The sequence below is a fragment of the Protopterus annectens genome, chromosome 13.part0, assembly GCF_019279795.1.
Source record: "Protopterus annectens isolate FY-2018-M chromosome 13.part0, PAN1.0, whole genome shotgun sequence".
Classification (NCBI taxonomy): domain Eukaryota; kingdom Metazoa; phylum Chordata; order Ceratodontiformes; family Protopteridae; genus Protopterus; species Protopterus annectens.
Window position 1 is genome coordinate 668,673,737 of NC_056747.1, and position 16,702 is coordinate 668,690,438.

General features: G+C 43.3%; 1 protein-coding gene across 1 annotated transcript in view; it reads right to left on the reverse strand.

The window, feature by feature from the left end:
* PRPF8 (pre-mRNA processing factor 8) overlaps positions 1-16,702 on the reverse strand; it is a 2,252,227-nt gene that overhangs the window by 958,288 nt on the left and 1,277,237 nt on the right. Inside the window, exon 24 of the mRNA XM_044054875.1 lies at positions 2,857-3,036. Coding sequence (XP_043910810.1) covers positions 2,857-3,036 — 180 coding nt within the window. The remainder of the gene's footprint in view (positions 1-2,856; positions 3,037-16,702) is intronic.

Below are 16,702 nucleotides of genomic sequence, written 5' to 3' on the forward strand. Positions count from 1 at the left end.
CAACAATGTCACAAGAATCCAGCACTAAAAATAAAATTCCAAACAGTGTTATGACTCGACTTTAATGGCAAACAATGGCAGGGAGGTCAAAGTCAGCAATATCTACATGTTCTTTGCATACTCCGGGGGATTACCTCAGTGTGGATTAACCCAACTGCAAGCTTTTTGCAAAGGGTCAAGTCCCCCTGCAAATTACATACACTAACCCAGAGCTTGCACAATCGCCAGGTAAAGTATATCTCCCACACCCCCTGCTAATTATATACATTAAAACGCCATGCTCACATAATTCCCATGTAAAGGAAATATTCCCTTACTCGGTGCACACCTGCCTATCAGCTGTCTGTGTCAACCAAATGAGTTTATCGACTAGGCATCTGGGCACTACCATTTCGATCCAGCGCCCTACACCCAAGAGAGTCTCAAACATCTAACCCTCAACAGCAAAACCGAAATTAACAACCATTTCAGATTGAATCTAAAATGATCAAAAACAAAAATTAAAACTTTTTTTTGGTAGAGATGCAGGCCCCCTGCCACCTCAAACACTGCACAACAGCGGGATAAAGGCTAATTCCCTTACCCTGTTGAACCATGACGTCATACAAAGGGCAGCCAACAAAAACTCCAGTGAAAATAACATTTGCTCATATCAGTGTTCAGTATTTTAACATGCAAACCATACCTTTTATACTACACTTCCTGAGCTTGGATATTTTAGCCCAACTCTAACTGCATTTCAAAAAGAAAAAGGGTACATCAGTTTAAATTTCAGTTTTCAAGACCTGCAAATCCCCTACACCAGAATGAACTGCCTGCATTTCCTTTGCCTTCCACTAGAAAACTCTTGGTTACAGAAAACTCTTTAGATTCTGTAGACCCTACCATTATTCTGAGACCCATTAATTGGCATCAACAAAACCTAGATAATTTTATACATTTATCCACATTTACTCTCTCTCATAATCCAACTAATCTTTTATTTTCCTGTGGGTTCTGACTTCTGCATTATCTGTGTTTCCAGATGAAGTTTCAGCTTGTTATTAAAAGATAATGCCTAATCTTCATTTCACTATACCAGTTCTGAATTGCACAAGAGTGCTTTGAAAGCACAAAGGCTAGTTCCATCTCTGAAGACGATGCTTGAATCATTAACTGCACAATTCTTTAATCCATCATTGCTAGCTCTGCCATAACCAAGTGCAATGTAACCCTGCTGTTTTTTGCTGACCCGAGGCCTTCCATATTGCCTTTGTAAACTGTTTCCCTGGGATGTTCTCACAATCCCTGACCTGACAGTTCACCTTGTGGATGATGCACTGCCACTTGCCTATTTTTTTTTATTTCTTTTAATTAACACTAGGCAACCAGCTCAACAGTACACCATCAGTTAAGCATTTAGTAACTTAAAGCTTAGTTCTTCAGTATCAGCAACTTGGATCAATGATGATGAGCACAGGTTTTACACTATCTGATCTGCACCATAATCCTAAGTAAAACCAGCTGTATAAACACAACTGAAGAAATGTACCCTTCTCTGTAACTCCTCTGGTTGCAGCTAACTTTAATTTTAGACAATGGGATATGTGCAGTTCTATCACTACATACAACAAATTTAACTGTGTGCACAGGCAGATAAGCCAGATTTGAAAGCTAACACAAATTGAGTCAGCAAGACTCCTAGCAGCCACAATGATGGGACTGCTCTGTGTCAGATGTTTTTTTTTCTCAAATCAGTGGAAACTGGATATTAAAAAAAAGAAGATTCTCTTCCAAGAAAAACACATCTGATTTATTATTAATATGGTATACAGGGAAGAAGGTCAAACACTTTTAGACCCATTTCACTGGCATGATGCTATTATATACAATATATAAACTAAGCACCTACAAGTGGACCCAGCCGCACAAAAAACCTAAGACTAAGCGCTTTCATCCCACCAATTTAAAGGACGACTTCAGAATGTAGACATCCACTCAGGAAGCATTTAAATAGATATGAGTGATATTCACATGATTTAATACATCCAGATGTACTAAGTCATGTGGATATCACTCATATCTACTTAAATGTTTCCTGAGTGGATGATTACAGTCAAAGCAGGTTCTTTAATTGGTGGATAAAAAGCAATCAATCTTAATAAATTTTTGCATGAGGCTGGGTCCGCTTGTACGTGTTTAGTTTTTATTTTGGTTGTGTTATCACCTCCAAGTTTTTGCAGTCTATTGTTACGATGTTTTTGACAGTGCAAACTCAAAGCTTCCTCTAAGACTATTTGAGTTTACATCCATTAACATCCGGATCACATGCATCAAAACAAAGCCATAAACCTACATGATTCATATGTTCAATCAAGTCTGTTGAAATTTTAACTGCTGTTAAATATATTTCTTCACATCAGTTGGAAATTGCCCATTTCAGCAAAACATCTGTCACTCCTGTTGCCATGTTGACACGACAGGAATTGTAAAATTATGCATGGGGCAAGTGTCTCATGTGTAACACTTCTACATTAAGATCAAATGTCTCCACAAACCTACAACTTAATGAATACAGTTATGGCATTACACCTTAGATAGTTCAGAGACAATCTGTCTGGTAAGAGTTTTTGTATTCGCTCCAACTTTTCAGTTGGGATTAACAAACAGGGTTCTATACTATTAAATTAAAGGTCATATCAACAGTCTTAAAAAGTGGAAATCAATACTTCATCTATAGACTGTTGTATGCAATAACATGTGACATTGTACTTGAGTGAAAATTTCTAAGTAATCACAGTATTAAAATGTTGGGAGAGTTAACAGCAAGAAAATATGAATATATGCATTTCAAAAACTTAAATGAAACAAACAAACCTGTTTTGAGCAATAGCTTCTTGTCTCTTGAGGGCATACTCTGCCCAAACTCTCTGAGAATCAATGAACTCACTTTCCCATGGTTGGATATAGCGGTACAAGTTGGGAATCAGTTGGTCTTCCTCATGGCTCATGCCAGACCTGAAATGGGTGATGCCTACATCTGTTTGCTTTGACCACCTAAAAAGGAAAAATAAAATTACATTTTGAAAAACATAAATCAGACTTCCAGCAATGAGAACATAAAGACCAATCATGCATATTTAGCAGTCACATCTATACTAACAATTGCAAGAATGAGATAGCAGCAAAACTTTAGAACTCAACTGTGCAGCACAATATGCAGCTGTGGGAATGTACATGACAAAATCAATGTTCAAACAGTATCAGTGAAGTACATTAAACTCTTGCACCTTGGAATTAGTTGCAAGAAATCTATCCATCCAGACAGACTTCCACAACTTCTGGATTTTAACAGGGCAGAAAGAAAAGGGAGAGTCAGCATGTCATTTATGGCAAAAACAACAATGGGGGGGATAGGGGGTGAGAATCAGCACACACCCTTTAAGACTCTTCCATAGGGGAAAAAAAAGTTATCAAGCATATTCATGTGTCCTTGGAAAGCATCCAGGAAACAGCCATTACAGACCTGACTCATATCCTCCTGCACTCAAGGGTCCTGACAATTACTTTGAAGGAAGGCAGAGACGGATAAGTCCCCTACCCTATTTCTACATGAGGTGGGTAAGCATTTGGGTACACATCAAAAACAAATGCCAAGAAAAGTGGAAAGCTGGCAAAATGTAATGCAGAAGTGATCCTGTTAAAAATGTACTATATACTCACACAACTACAATGCAGTGTTAAAGATCACTGCTGCAGTCCAGTTTCTTATAAGTACTAAAGCAGTTTGCTACCAGAGGTGCACCCTGATCAAGATCCAGTAGAACAGGCTACAACATACCTTGAGAAACAGCAACTTACTCTGCTTCTGGGCAGTACATCTAGTTTCTACCGACTAGAGAAAGTGTGGTGGTCCAAAGCTGTCTCACAAACACAGTGCTTATAAACGTGTTTGGAATGGGCAGAGGGGGACTGCTCTTATGAAAATGCAATAAGTGCCATAGCAGCAGTAATCAAAGAAAAAAGTAATGTAATTAGCCAGTCATTTTGGCAAAATGTTTCTGTACAGGCCTGATTTGCTTTCCTAGCGAACAGGAAAACATCTGCTCTTGTCCACCTAAATTCCTTTGTCCTTTCTGTGTGACGGTTTACCCGACTGTGCACACACAAATACAATATCCGTTCCTGATTGTTTATGGTCTAGGATAAAACATGGATTAGTTGTAAGGGTTACCTTATTCTTGTACAAGGTCTGTATTGTTTTCTGCACATCAATGCTTGCTGCAATATAAATAATGTCAGCAAAGAAAGAGTGACTGTCTAAGATAATTATAGAGAATAGTTGTGTAAAATCTTACCATAACCATAAATGTTCTTCTCTTCCATGTTACACTATTCTTAGTGTGGGATTCCCTGCCTTAGGTGACTTGAACGTCGGCTCCTATACAAAAGCTTAAGCCTGGCTGCTGTACGTGCGTGGGATGTCACACGTAGGGCTATAAACCAGGGACCTTAAATGTGACATCTGAATGGACAGACCTCAGAACTTAAAAGCCCAGTCAGACAGTCCCACGGAGAGTAACAAGTGATGTCAGCCAGAGGTGCTAAGTGTCATATGCTGGCTAGTGTGACCCAGGTCTAGGGTAGAGCCTCAAAGTGCCCATAAGACAGGTCAATACTAAAAGAGGGGTTTAAGTGGGTGGGAAGGAATACTGCAACATGGAAGAGAAGGACATTTATGGTTATGGTAAAACTTTACACAACTATTTTATGTCTTCTTTTTCTATGTTGCAGTATTTAGTGTGGGAGAGTACCACAGCTTAATTAGAGGGAAGGAAGGAGGTAGATGTAGCTGATTCCACAAAACCCTGCAGGCTTGCTCTAGCAAACCCTGTCTAGGCTCTGGAGACGTGGTCCAATTTGTAGTGTCTGGTGAAGGTGTGAAGTGTGGACCAGATGGATGCTTCCAGGATGGAGGCAGTCCAGGCCTTTGAGGAAGGCTTTGGAGGTTGAAACGCCTCTGGTAGAATGAGCTCTTACTACCTGGGGTAAGTGCTTTCCATGGTGGGAGAAGCAGAAACAAATAGCTTTCCTAATCCAACAGGAAATGGTTTGCTTGGAGACTGCCTTGCGCACAGGTCCCTAGGGTGGAAGGATATAAAGAGCTGCTTAGATTTTCTGATGGACTTACTTTTGTCTAGATAAAACCTTAATCGTCTGTGCACATCCAGGGAATGGAGATTCTTCTCAGTCATTGGTTGGAGAGGGGAAGAAGGGGAGGCAGGTGGATGGATTGGTTTAGACAGAGTTTGTTGACCACTTTAGTTGGTTGGAAAGGTTAGTACGTAGGGTCATCCTATCCTTGTGGAAGGTAGTGTAAGGAGAACAGGCCATTAGAGCTTGCAACTCTGACACTCTTCTAGCAGAGGTAAGGGCCACCAGCAGTAGAGTCTTCCATGTACACATTTGGAGCATAGCAGCACTAGCTGGTTTGAATGGGACCAGTGTTAATTTTCCCAGAGTGAAGTTTAGGTCCTGGGGGGGGGGTGAGGTAGGTTTTCTTGGCAGTCTGATGTGCAAGACCCCTTTCAGGAATAATGTGACATCTAGCCTTGGTTAGTAGAGAGAGCTAGTGGTAGACAGGATGAAATTGCTGACAGGTGGACTTTCACTGAAGAGTACAACAGACCAGCTTTAATTAGTTCACAGACATAGGTAAGACCGGGGGGGGGTGTTGCCTGGCAGGAATCCCTGTCCTTATGGAGAAACAAGTTGGAGAATCTTTCCTATATCGATAAGTAGGATGTCCTAGTAGTAGGCTTCCTGGCCTCCCCCAGGACTAGATGCACACCCTCTGAGTAGTGGTGTCTGAAAGGGACTAGAAATTTATCACCCAGTGTGTTAGGCCCAACATCTGTTGGTGAGGGTGAATTAGAGTTTCCTTTTGTTGTGTGAGTAGGTCCATCATGTGGGGTAACTTGTAGTGATTGCCCTTGGCTAATGAGAGAAATAGGGGGAACCGGTGCTGCCTTGGCCAGCAGTGAGTCACTAGCAAGATTTTTGGTTTTCCCTTCCTGATTTTCAGTAGGACTTTTTGAATGAGAGGGAAGGGTGGAAATGCATATAGAAACCGCCCCTTCCATGGAATGCTGAAGGCATCTACCCTCCAGGCAAGTAGAGAGTGGTTCTTGGTGCAGAAATTTTTCAACTGTCTGTTCTGGGGGTAGGCAAACAAATCTACCGGAGGTATGCCTCACTGGTGGACAATGTCTAGAAAGGTATCCCTGCTCAGCATCCACTTGTGTTGTAGACAGTATGTTCTGCTCAGAATAACCGCTTGTTTTTTTGTCCCGGGAAGGGATGCATGTTGCCTGCAGGGATAAGCTGTTCCTGGAGACGAGGTCCCAAATTTGCGATGTTATCAGGGCAGAGAAGGTAGGGCTTGTCCCTCAATGTTTGTTGAGATACCACATGACTATGGTGTTGTCTGTGAAGATCTGAAGGCGGCCCGGTTGCAGGCTAGTCAAGAAGGCTTTCAGGGCCATAAGAACTGCAGTCATTTCCCTCACATTGATATGTTTTCTTTTTGAGGGTAGGGTTCCAGGCCTCTTTGTACCATGAAACCTTTCATGGTAGCCCCCCCACCCTACGTCTGATGCATCTGTATGCATGTGATGGACTGGGGAGGGTGGTGTAGTGGAAGGCCTGGGTTCAGAAGTATTTGTTGAATCCACCACCTTAGTTCTGCCTTGAGGCAGGGCAGAAGGGTAATCTGGTGCTCTATGGGATGTTGGTGCTGTGACCACACATTTTTCAGGTACCACTGCAGTTTTCGTATGTGCATTCTGGCTAGAGGCAGCATCGGGATGGTGGCTGCCATTAGTCTCGGGATCGGCAAGAATTGTCTTGCAGATATTTGATGAACCTGTAATAAACTTTGTGAGTGAGTGGCGAGAGACAGAACTTTGTCCTGAGGGAGGAAGGTGCGCATCAGGTCTGTTCTGATCCTGCAGCCCAGAAAGATTTTGTCCTGCTGGGAGATTAAGGATGTTTTTTGGAGGTTGAGGGTGAATCCCAAGCTTTGAAGCAGGGAAGTGGTTAACCTCAAATGGTTTTGAATGGTGCCCTCTGTTTCTGCTAGAATGAGGATGTTGTCTAGTTAAGGACAGATTTGCTGCAGAAAGCTATGGCTGGGGCTAGGCATTTTGTAGATACCCTGGGTGCAGTAGATGTAAATTGAAAATGAGAGCAGGGGCCAGTGAAATGCAAGAATTTTCTGCTGGAGGGTTTTATGAGAATACGGAGATATGCTTCCTTTAGATCTAAGTGTGGCCATAAAGGCCTGGGCTGGCAATAATGGAAGTAGAGCTTGAAGGGATAGCATTCTGAATGATGGAACTTTTAAGGAAAAGTTTAGAATGGACAGATCTAATATTGGTCTCCAAGGGCCATCTTTTTTGGGGACCAGAACAAGTCTCGAGTAGAAGTCTTTTCCTTCCTGCCCTGGAGGGACAGGTTCTATAGTGCCTAATGTCAGCAAGTCTTGCAGTATGTGAGGGATGCAGTGCAATTGATGTTTTGGGGGAAAAGGAATGCCCCTTGGAAGGGGGTTTTCCTTCCAAGAAAGGAAATATCCATTTTGTATTATTGCCAGCACTCAGTGGTCTTATGTGATGGATTTCCAAATGGGTAGGCAGTGGGAGAGGCAGGTTGACAAGGGGAGGTGGGCAAGGGGTCACATTGGGTCCACTTCTATCTTGAAAAGGCAGTCTTTGACTGGGTTGTGAGGAAGCTAGTCTGAAGGAGGCTTGCCTCCCGAGAAAGGTAGTCTTAGCAGGATAATTCCTGTAGTATTTAGGGATGGGGACAAGTAAGTGCTTGATGTCTTGAAGCTTTTTACTTTTTTTCCGACAGGTTTTTGAAAAGTTCTGCAGACTGTTTACCAAACAGGAAGCTGTGGTCTAATGAGGAGTCCAGGATTTTAGACTTTAAATCCTCTGGTGGGGGTTGGAGGCGTAGCCAAGAATATCTGCGGAGTATATAATAAGTGCATTCTAGTCTTAAATTTTACTGTGCTTGTCACTGATATTACCTGCTTAGTGTTTTATCTACATGTCCTCCCCGTGGTTGGGTGGGCGTTTGAAAGACATGCGTAAATGGGCGTGCCTTCGTTGAAGGTTAAACGTCGAGCTGGCACCTCGGCGTTCGTGAAAATCTACTGCCAATTATTAGCGAACCAGAGCTCCGCTGTGGCAACCCCTAACTGGGAAAAGCCGAAAGACAACAACACAACCGATCCAGAAGCAACAGACCGTGCAGATGCCTCTGCTGCATCGTAACTACATCTAATAGAATGTCTGGTTACCTGGGAAGCCAGGGACAGTTTAGATGCTATCTCAGTTTTGCTAGGGCAGTCAGGGGTGGATACCAAGAGAGTAGAGGCTTGCGATACTAGGTCCAAGCCATATTTTATCATATGGGTTAGGTAGTTGTCAGCTCTGAAGGCTAGGGCAGAGGAGGTATAAACCTTCTTTCCAATCCTGTCCATGTTTTTGCTATCCTTATCAGTAGGCAGAAGAGATCCTGAAGAAATCAGTCTAGATTGCATGCCAGGGGATACAGCAATTACAGCAGGATCTGCCAGGGGTGGTTTTACTAGGAATTTTTGTTCATCTGGAACTTTATAGAACCTGGTTGTGAGTCTTGGTTCTTTGATGCTGAGGTGAAAGCATCAAGGTAGGCAGGAATGACTGGTAGGATGGCTGAAGGCAAGGGAGATTCCACTTGGAGTAGTTCAAAGTACCTCCTTTGGGTGTTGGGGAAGTGTCCCATTTAAAGTATTCATCTTTGTGATGGTCTCCCAAAAGGTGATATCCTCTGGTGGGGAGTTCCCTTCTATAGATTCCTCATCTGGGGAATAATATTCAAGTGGGGAGGCAATTTGTGAATACGAGATTGATTCATCTGAAGATGAATAGTAGGGTTCCTATTCTTCTTTCCCCCTTCTTGGGTGGTAGGCAAAGGGAGAGAAATGGCAGAAGCAGGCCTAGGACTGAGCACTGATAAGGTGGAGGAGAGAAGAGGTTGTAGGCCTAAGGGCCATGAAGGCTTGCATCAAAGAGCTGGTAAATGATTGCCAGTCTGGGACTCCTTCAGGAGGAGGAGTCTGGTGTTTTGTTTTCTGTTTCCTTTTTAAAGGTGCAGGTCTCGGAGAGGGCCTGGGTTCAGGAGCCTGGGAAACGGTAGGGGTTTCAGGCAGTGGAATCCTGGTCGGTCATCTGATATCTGGTTCCCCCTCAACATCGGTAGGGACAGATGTCGGAGCTATGTCCATGGACATGCTGGCCGTTCCTTCCGAAGTGGCTTCCTCGAGGGGAGCAGTCAAAGTACACTGTTCTATTGGACAGCCTTCAACTCCTAAATTGGAAGCTAGTGGGATGTCCGACGCCGGAGAAGCACAGGAACTAGGCCTGGAAACCTTGGCCTTTTTTTTATGGTAGTTCCATCAGAATGGCGGATTCGGGATCCATTCTGAGCACCAGTTTTTTGAGCCTCTGGTTTTCTAAGTATAGGTTATGGGTGGCCAGACGGCTATGGTGGGTCTTGGGTACGAAAGACTGACAAATCGAGCAAGCGGTATGGTCGTGCTCTTGGCCTTTACAGAAAACGCAGCCGTCGTGTGTATCTTTATGCAGTATCTGGCACCCACATCAGCATTTACCCTTCTTAGCTGACATTGGCTAACAGTAACTACAGCAAACCAAGCTCAAGCAAAATAAAGGCAAAATCCCCAACAGGGTACTTAACTTTAGACGTCTTCAAGTAAAGGAGCGAAGAGACCTATGTGATGGTCAACTGTGGCTGAAAAGTTCTGAGGTCTGTGCGTGCAGATGTCACATTTAAGGTTCCTGGCTTATGGCCGTACATGCGACGTCCCATGCACTTACAGCAGCCAGGCTTAAGCTTTTGTACAGGAGCACACATTTGGGTCACCTGAAATGGGGAATCCCACACTAAGAATACTGCAACATAGAAATAGGACATCAGTTCTTTGATTAGAGGTCAGTATAACAGTAAATCAAGCCATCTGGGTTCACCCATGGAATTCTGCCAGATTTCCATCACCTGTGCCTTTCTTTGCTATGAGGAACAATGCTGGTGTAGTGCCGCCTTTGGAAGGTACATACACATGTGCTTAAAACTCTTGCATCTAGTGCTATTATGTGCTTTCTTCTGTTCTTCTAGTTAAGCACAAGGAGGCATGTTTCCACATAGCCAGGTGCCAGCATCTAGTAAATCACATTCTAATACTAAGCCTAATACCATAAATGTGTATAAAAATGTATTTTAATATGAAAAACCTCATCAGAACAGTAGATGCTAAAACACGGGGATTACTGCAAAGGTATAATTTGAGACAGAGAGAGATGAATTGGTGGCAAGATGCATATCCAACCACAAACCCTGACTTCCATATCTTTGGCGTCCTTGAAACAGGATGGTTCTCTCTCCACACTGAGGACAAAAGACACTGGACAGAAAAGGGAAAATGGTCTATGACATTTTTAATTCTTAAGAAAAAGAGGAATGCTGGATCCCAACAACTATATTTGTTAAAGACCGGCAACATTAACTACAGACAAGAAGTTCACTGCCCATTCAAAGAAAGGGGCAGGAATAGAAAAGGCATGGAATCTTAACCCTGCAATCTCACACTAAGAGAGGGGGAAAGGGTGTTATTTCATACTGCAGCAGTGATCCCCATATTTCAGCATGCACTTCTATGGCTAATTTACCAGACAGCTTTACCAGTGTCTGCTGCAAGGATCACAGAAGTACCATCATTCCTGATAAGTAGAAAAGCTACAAAAGCACAGGTAGCCTCAACCAAATGTAAAAACATTATGGAGACCAGCATGCCTTGCAGAACTGTGACAAAGCATCTAACAAGTCTGCAATGTATAGAAAACATAGGTATACAAGTCTGAGCAGCTGCCTCACATTCTGAGATGAAACATTTCTGAGGAAAACACCTCTGGTATGAAATGAGAACCTGTACATCGTGAAATGATCCTTCGCTCATTTACCCAAACAAGACTTCCTAATTGCACATCCGCAGGCTTTGGCAGAATGGCTAGTATTTCAGGTGAGATCTGAGTCAGCAGAGGATTATGTTTCTATCCCCCCCCCCAGGCAGTTTACTTGATGCTTAGAGTATATATCATCATGCCTTCTACTGGGTAAACATGGTTTACCTGGCTGACAGATAAAAAGCTCCCCTTTTCCAACTGAAGGAGTAGGGAGAACTAAAGCTGTCTCAGCCACTGCATATATTTTTTTGGGCGTGTACACACATGTACGCATGTGTTATCACTATCGGACATTTCCCGTCTATCCTTTCTTTCACCAAAAACTTTGACAGAAGAGGAACAAGAGGAAAAATAAATATTAGACCTTCCTTCTAAACCAGCAATAACATGACAGTTGAGTAGGCTGCTTTGCATGGGTAACTTGCACAAAAGTTCTGTACTCTGTGATTCAAATGGGGGGTGAAAAGGTCTACCTCTGAGGTTACACAGAGAAGTTTGAGGTTGTGAAGAACTTTTGAGTCCAATCTCACACTCATGAGAATTGCGGTAGGATTAAGTCCACTGAAGCACTTCAGCTCTAAGAAGAATTTAAAAAGCTTGTAGAATGAGACTTACCTGACTTCCAGCTTCCATGCTATCACAGTCAGCCTGAAGAGATGGTAAAAGTACAATTCCCCTTGCTTACTGCAACACACTTTTGGTGTTGTGTTATCACTTTCAAAGTATAAGGCATCCACTCATTACCAAATGCCTGGAAGGGACACAATACAGCTATCTCTCAGATGTGGACATGCTGAATTCTGCTCCTGCCTGTGCAAGCTCCTTGAACCTGTTGTGAGCTCCCCAGGGCAGATCCAATGGATTCATAAACAGAGTTGAGAACAAATGATTTTGTCATATCTGAGATGCGCATGGCTGGCTTGGTCCACCAAGAAAATTTCCTTTGAAAAGTCAACATTTACTTATTTATTACAGTTTGATGACAGGAGAAGTCTACTGGGCCAAGGCGAGCCCATTTTTCAGTGGAGGCCTGGGGAGAAAAGCTCCATAAACGATACAATACACTATATGAGATCTTAGACCATAACAGACAATTATAAATATAAAGCAAGGTATATACAATATTAATATAGTAGTACAAAGTAGTAAAGTATGAAGTACAAAGTATGGATGTAATTGCATTTGAATACAGAGTGGCTGCAGTGGAACACAAAATACATGCTCAGGCTTGTAGCACTAACATTTGGAGAATAAGAACTTTTTCTTCAGAAGTAGAAGGAAGTAGATGAAGATCTAGCAGGAGATAAGTATGTCTAGTATATAGTAGGCAAGCAAAAGAAGAAATGAACGTGTTACAGAGTGGCTGAAAGCAAGCATTAGAATGACAATAATTGAGTGGAAGGTTGCTAGGTGCAAAGAAGAATGGTGATGCTGTAATGAACGGTAGTGGGGGACTAAGTATGAGAAGAACAGAAACATATCCAATTTGAAGATAAGTAAGAGTGTAGTAGGGATTTGATGCTGGTGAGGTTGGGTTATTATGAAGGGAGGAGGGAGAGTTTTCCATAGTTTGGCTATGAAGATAGCAAAAGTTGTCCAGGGGGGCGGGAAGGTTTGTGGATGTGTAAGAGATTTTGATTTTCTGATCAGAGTGAGCAGATAGGTATGTAGGGGGTTAAGGAGGAGGAGAGAGTGGGGCAGCTGGATGGCTTGAACAAGAATTTATGAGGGAGTGGTGAGCTGTAAAAATTTCAGGTAATTAGAAAGTTCTAGCCACTGTAGAGAACGGAAGGAGTAGCAATGATGGAAAGAATTTTTGGAGTTGGTGGTGAATTTGCAGATTTTACTGTAGCAGGAATCCAGTTTGGATTGTAAGCCAAGTTGGAGGTTGGTGAGTAGGGGGGGGGGACCGTAAATTAAACAAGGGAGAAGGTAGGTGGAGGCTAAGTTCTTCCTGGTGGAGGGAGTCAGGTAGTGGTTGTGTCGGTACAGGAGTCCTAGTTTTTGGTGTTTTTTTTTAAATGGCTGTTAGACTATGGATGTTGAATTTCAGATGTTTGTCAATGGTGATACCTAGGAGTTTGGTGCGAGGCACAATCTCAATGGGGGTGTTATTTATGGCCAAATTATCGAAAAGGATGCGGTATCAATTACTGAGCTTTTGGAGGGAGTAAAGATCATTAGTTCTGTTTTATTTCCATTCAGGGTAAGATGGTTGTTATACATCCAATTTTCAGTTTTAGTGAAAGCAGATCGAGTCTAAGATGCAGGTCGAAGGGGGAGTCAGCAGTGCAGATGCTAGTAGAGTCAGAGTCATTGGCATACTGAATTAGGAAGGACTCAGGGATGGAGTGGTGAAAGTTTTTAATGAATGTTGAAAAGAAAGGGGGCGAGGACGGAGCCTTGGGGAATGCCAGTGGTGGTTTGCAGGAAGGGGGATGTAGACGATTTCCATTTTACAGCCTGCAGCCTTTCAGAGAGGAAGCTAGAGAACCAGGATGTTGTAGAGGAGGATAGGTTGAGATGGGAGAGTTGTGACAGGAAAATGGGGTGGGAGATGGTGTCAAAGGTTTTGGATAGGTCAAAGAAAAGGGAGGATACGAGTCTGCCAGTCATGAGCAAGGTTGATGCATTCTAGGAAGGAGAGAAGGGCAATGATGGTACTGTAATCTGGGTGGAAACTGTTTGATGGGGGCAAGGAGGTTACTGCAAGTTAGGTAAGGCACGAGTTGTGCATGAATACATTTTTCAAGGATTTTTTTTAAGAGTGGAGAGAGGATGACAATGGGCCTGAAATTGGTAAAGTCAATATTTTTACCGCCCTTATGGAGTGGAATAATGAAAGCATGTTTCCAAACTGAAGGGACATAGGATTCTTGCATGGATCTGTTTATTAGAATGGAGATAGGCAGAGTTAAGCTGTTGGCTGATAGTTTGAGGAAGGATGTGGGTAAATTACTCTGGTGCATTACGGCAAGGTTTTAGCTGGAGAAGCAGTTTTTTTATAGTGCTAGTGGGGATGGGGTTGAATGTAAAAGTAGGAGAATTGTGTGTGTTGTCTGAAGAGAGGGTGGTGGTTGGAGGGGATGCACTAGGAAGGGGGGTGTGGGAAGCTGGAGGTTAGTTTGGATATACATTCCACAAAGGAGTTGAATGATGTGGCTTGTTTCTAGGTGGGAAAGGTTAGGGTTGGGACAAGGGTCGTCTTGGTTAACGGGATGTAGGAGAGAGGACTTAGTACTCCAAAACTTTTATATTGATTTTATATTAATATTTACTATTACTGATTAAATATGTTGCAGGGATGCTGATGATGTTGCCGCAGGCCTCTTGGGTACTAGTAGCTCTCTTCTTATCCAGTTTGATAAAGGGAACCTAATAACTTGAGGATGACATGTAGCCTAGTACCCTCAATTATCTGTAGGGATAGAGTTCAAGACAAAGTACAGTTGTGTACACTTACCATAAATGTAGATGTTAGAGTGTATTCACTGTTGCAGTCATTACACTTGGGTTATCCTGCTGGCAGGCTACCTTCAATCGGCCTGAATTCCAAAGTCTAGGTCCGGCATCGTTTGCTGTCACCTCTTCCCTGACGTTAGTGCGCCAGGGGTATAAAAGATGCAGCCAACGCCATTTTCTTCAGTTTTTCTTGCCCCAGATGTCAGGTGCCCCAAAAAGGGTAGGCTAAAAATATGCCAATAAAACATGCATGTACCAAAATATATAATACCTTCATCTACAAGCAAATACACCACATAGGTTGTACAGATTAGAGAAGTGCAGATAAGGTGCAGCAAAGATATAGTTTCATAGTTTAGTACTAGGCTATCTGCCCTGGGGCATTTGTGAGCCTAGCCATAGTGATGTGGCTTTCGCCACCCCATGAAATGGTACAAAAATGCACAGAATAGATTTAGAATACTGTGCCTCTGTCTAGTAGTGACACAATGAAGGTCCCCTTATATAATAGAATTAGTTTACTGTGCCCCTGTCTAGTAGTGACACAGATGTGACCCCTGGGGTAAACTTACGATCTCCCATCCACTCATCAAGATTTCTCTTGAAGAGAGTCAGTGAGGGGCTCTGCCTAACATGAACTGGGATCTTGTTCCAAAGCATGGGAAGCCTCTGGGTTATGAATCTATCCCTCCAGCATGTCCTATTCATACCTGTGCCGAGGTTTAAGTCTTTAGCTCTCGTGGTCCTGATGGATTTGGATTTTTTGAGGTGGAGTATGTCCATCAGATCCTGACTGGACATGGCCCTGTACGTCAGGCAGAGATCACCTCTGAGCAGGCGGTATGCTACTGAATAGAGCTGGAGTTTCTTTAGTCTGGCAGAATAAGACATATGTTGGAGACCCTTGATCCTCTTGGTGAGGTACTTTTGTGGTCTCTCCAGCTGTTGCAAACGCTGGGTGAGGTACATACCAAATGGGGCATTATACTCAATCATGGGTCTGATGAGGGAGGAGTATAGGGGTACAATGACATCCTTGGATCTGGATGTGAATCCCTTCATGACGAGGTGTGCAAGGTAGAATGTTTTTCTAACCACTTTGGCAACGTGGGTGTCAAATGAGAGGTCGCTGTTGCCCTGGGTCCCTAGGTCTCTGATTACTTTTTCCGTACTCAGTGGGTTGCTGTCTATGTGATAATTTGTGGGTACTTTGTTTTTCCCAAAGAGGATGACTATACATTTTTTGGCATTTAGTTTAAGGCCGTGACTCCGGCACCAGTTGTCCGTTTCTGTGAGGCCTTTTTGTAGGATGTATGTGTCTTGCTGGTGTATCGACTATGGCGCCTAGTTTGCAGTCATCTGCGAACTTTGTCAGCCGCAACCCTCCCATGTTTGCTTTAACATCTGAGAAATAAATGCCGAACAAGAGGGGTCCCAGGACAGATCCCTGTGGGACACCACTTGTGACTGGCTTTGAGTCTGACATTGCTCCAGCGATTTTAACTTTATGGGTTCTGTCCTTTAGCCAGTTTGCAACCCATCTAGTAACATAAGGGTTTACGTTTAAGCTGTTGAGCTGATCTATGATGCCTGAGTGGGGTATTGTGTCGAAGGCCTTAGCCAAGTCCAGGTAGGCTGTATGGACTGCTTTGCCCTCATCAAGGGCTCTAGGGACTGTTTCGAAAAAGTCAACCAGGTTCAAAAGGCAGGATCTGCCCTTTACAAAGCCGAACTGGGTGGGGTCAAGTGTCTGTAGGTCCCCTATGTCTCTGTTTATGAGTTCCTTAATGATTCTTTCCATAGCTTTGCAGACCAGGCTGGTTAAGCTTATGGGGCGGTAGTTCCCAGGGTCTGTAGAGGTACCCCCTTTGTGGAGTGGGACCACTGTTGCTGTACGCCAGTGTTCAGGTACATATCCTCTAGTAAGGCTAAGGTTAAATAGCATTTTTATGTGCGGGTTTAGCTCCTCTTGGAGTTCACGTAGCACACAACCCGGGATACTGTCAGGTCCCATTGATGCTGTGTTTTTAGCTTTGTTGAGGGCGGTTCTCACTTGGACATCTGAGATGACAGGGAGATTACATTCAGCTGGGATAAGTATTTCTTCTTTTGGGGGTGAGGGAGGGGAGAAATTTGCACTGAACCCGTCAGCCAGAATGTTGGCAATATCT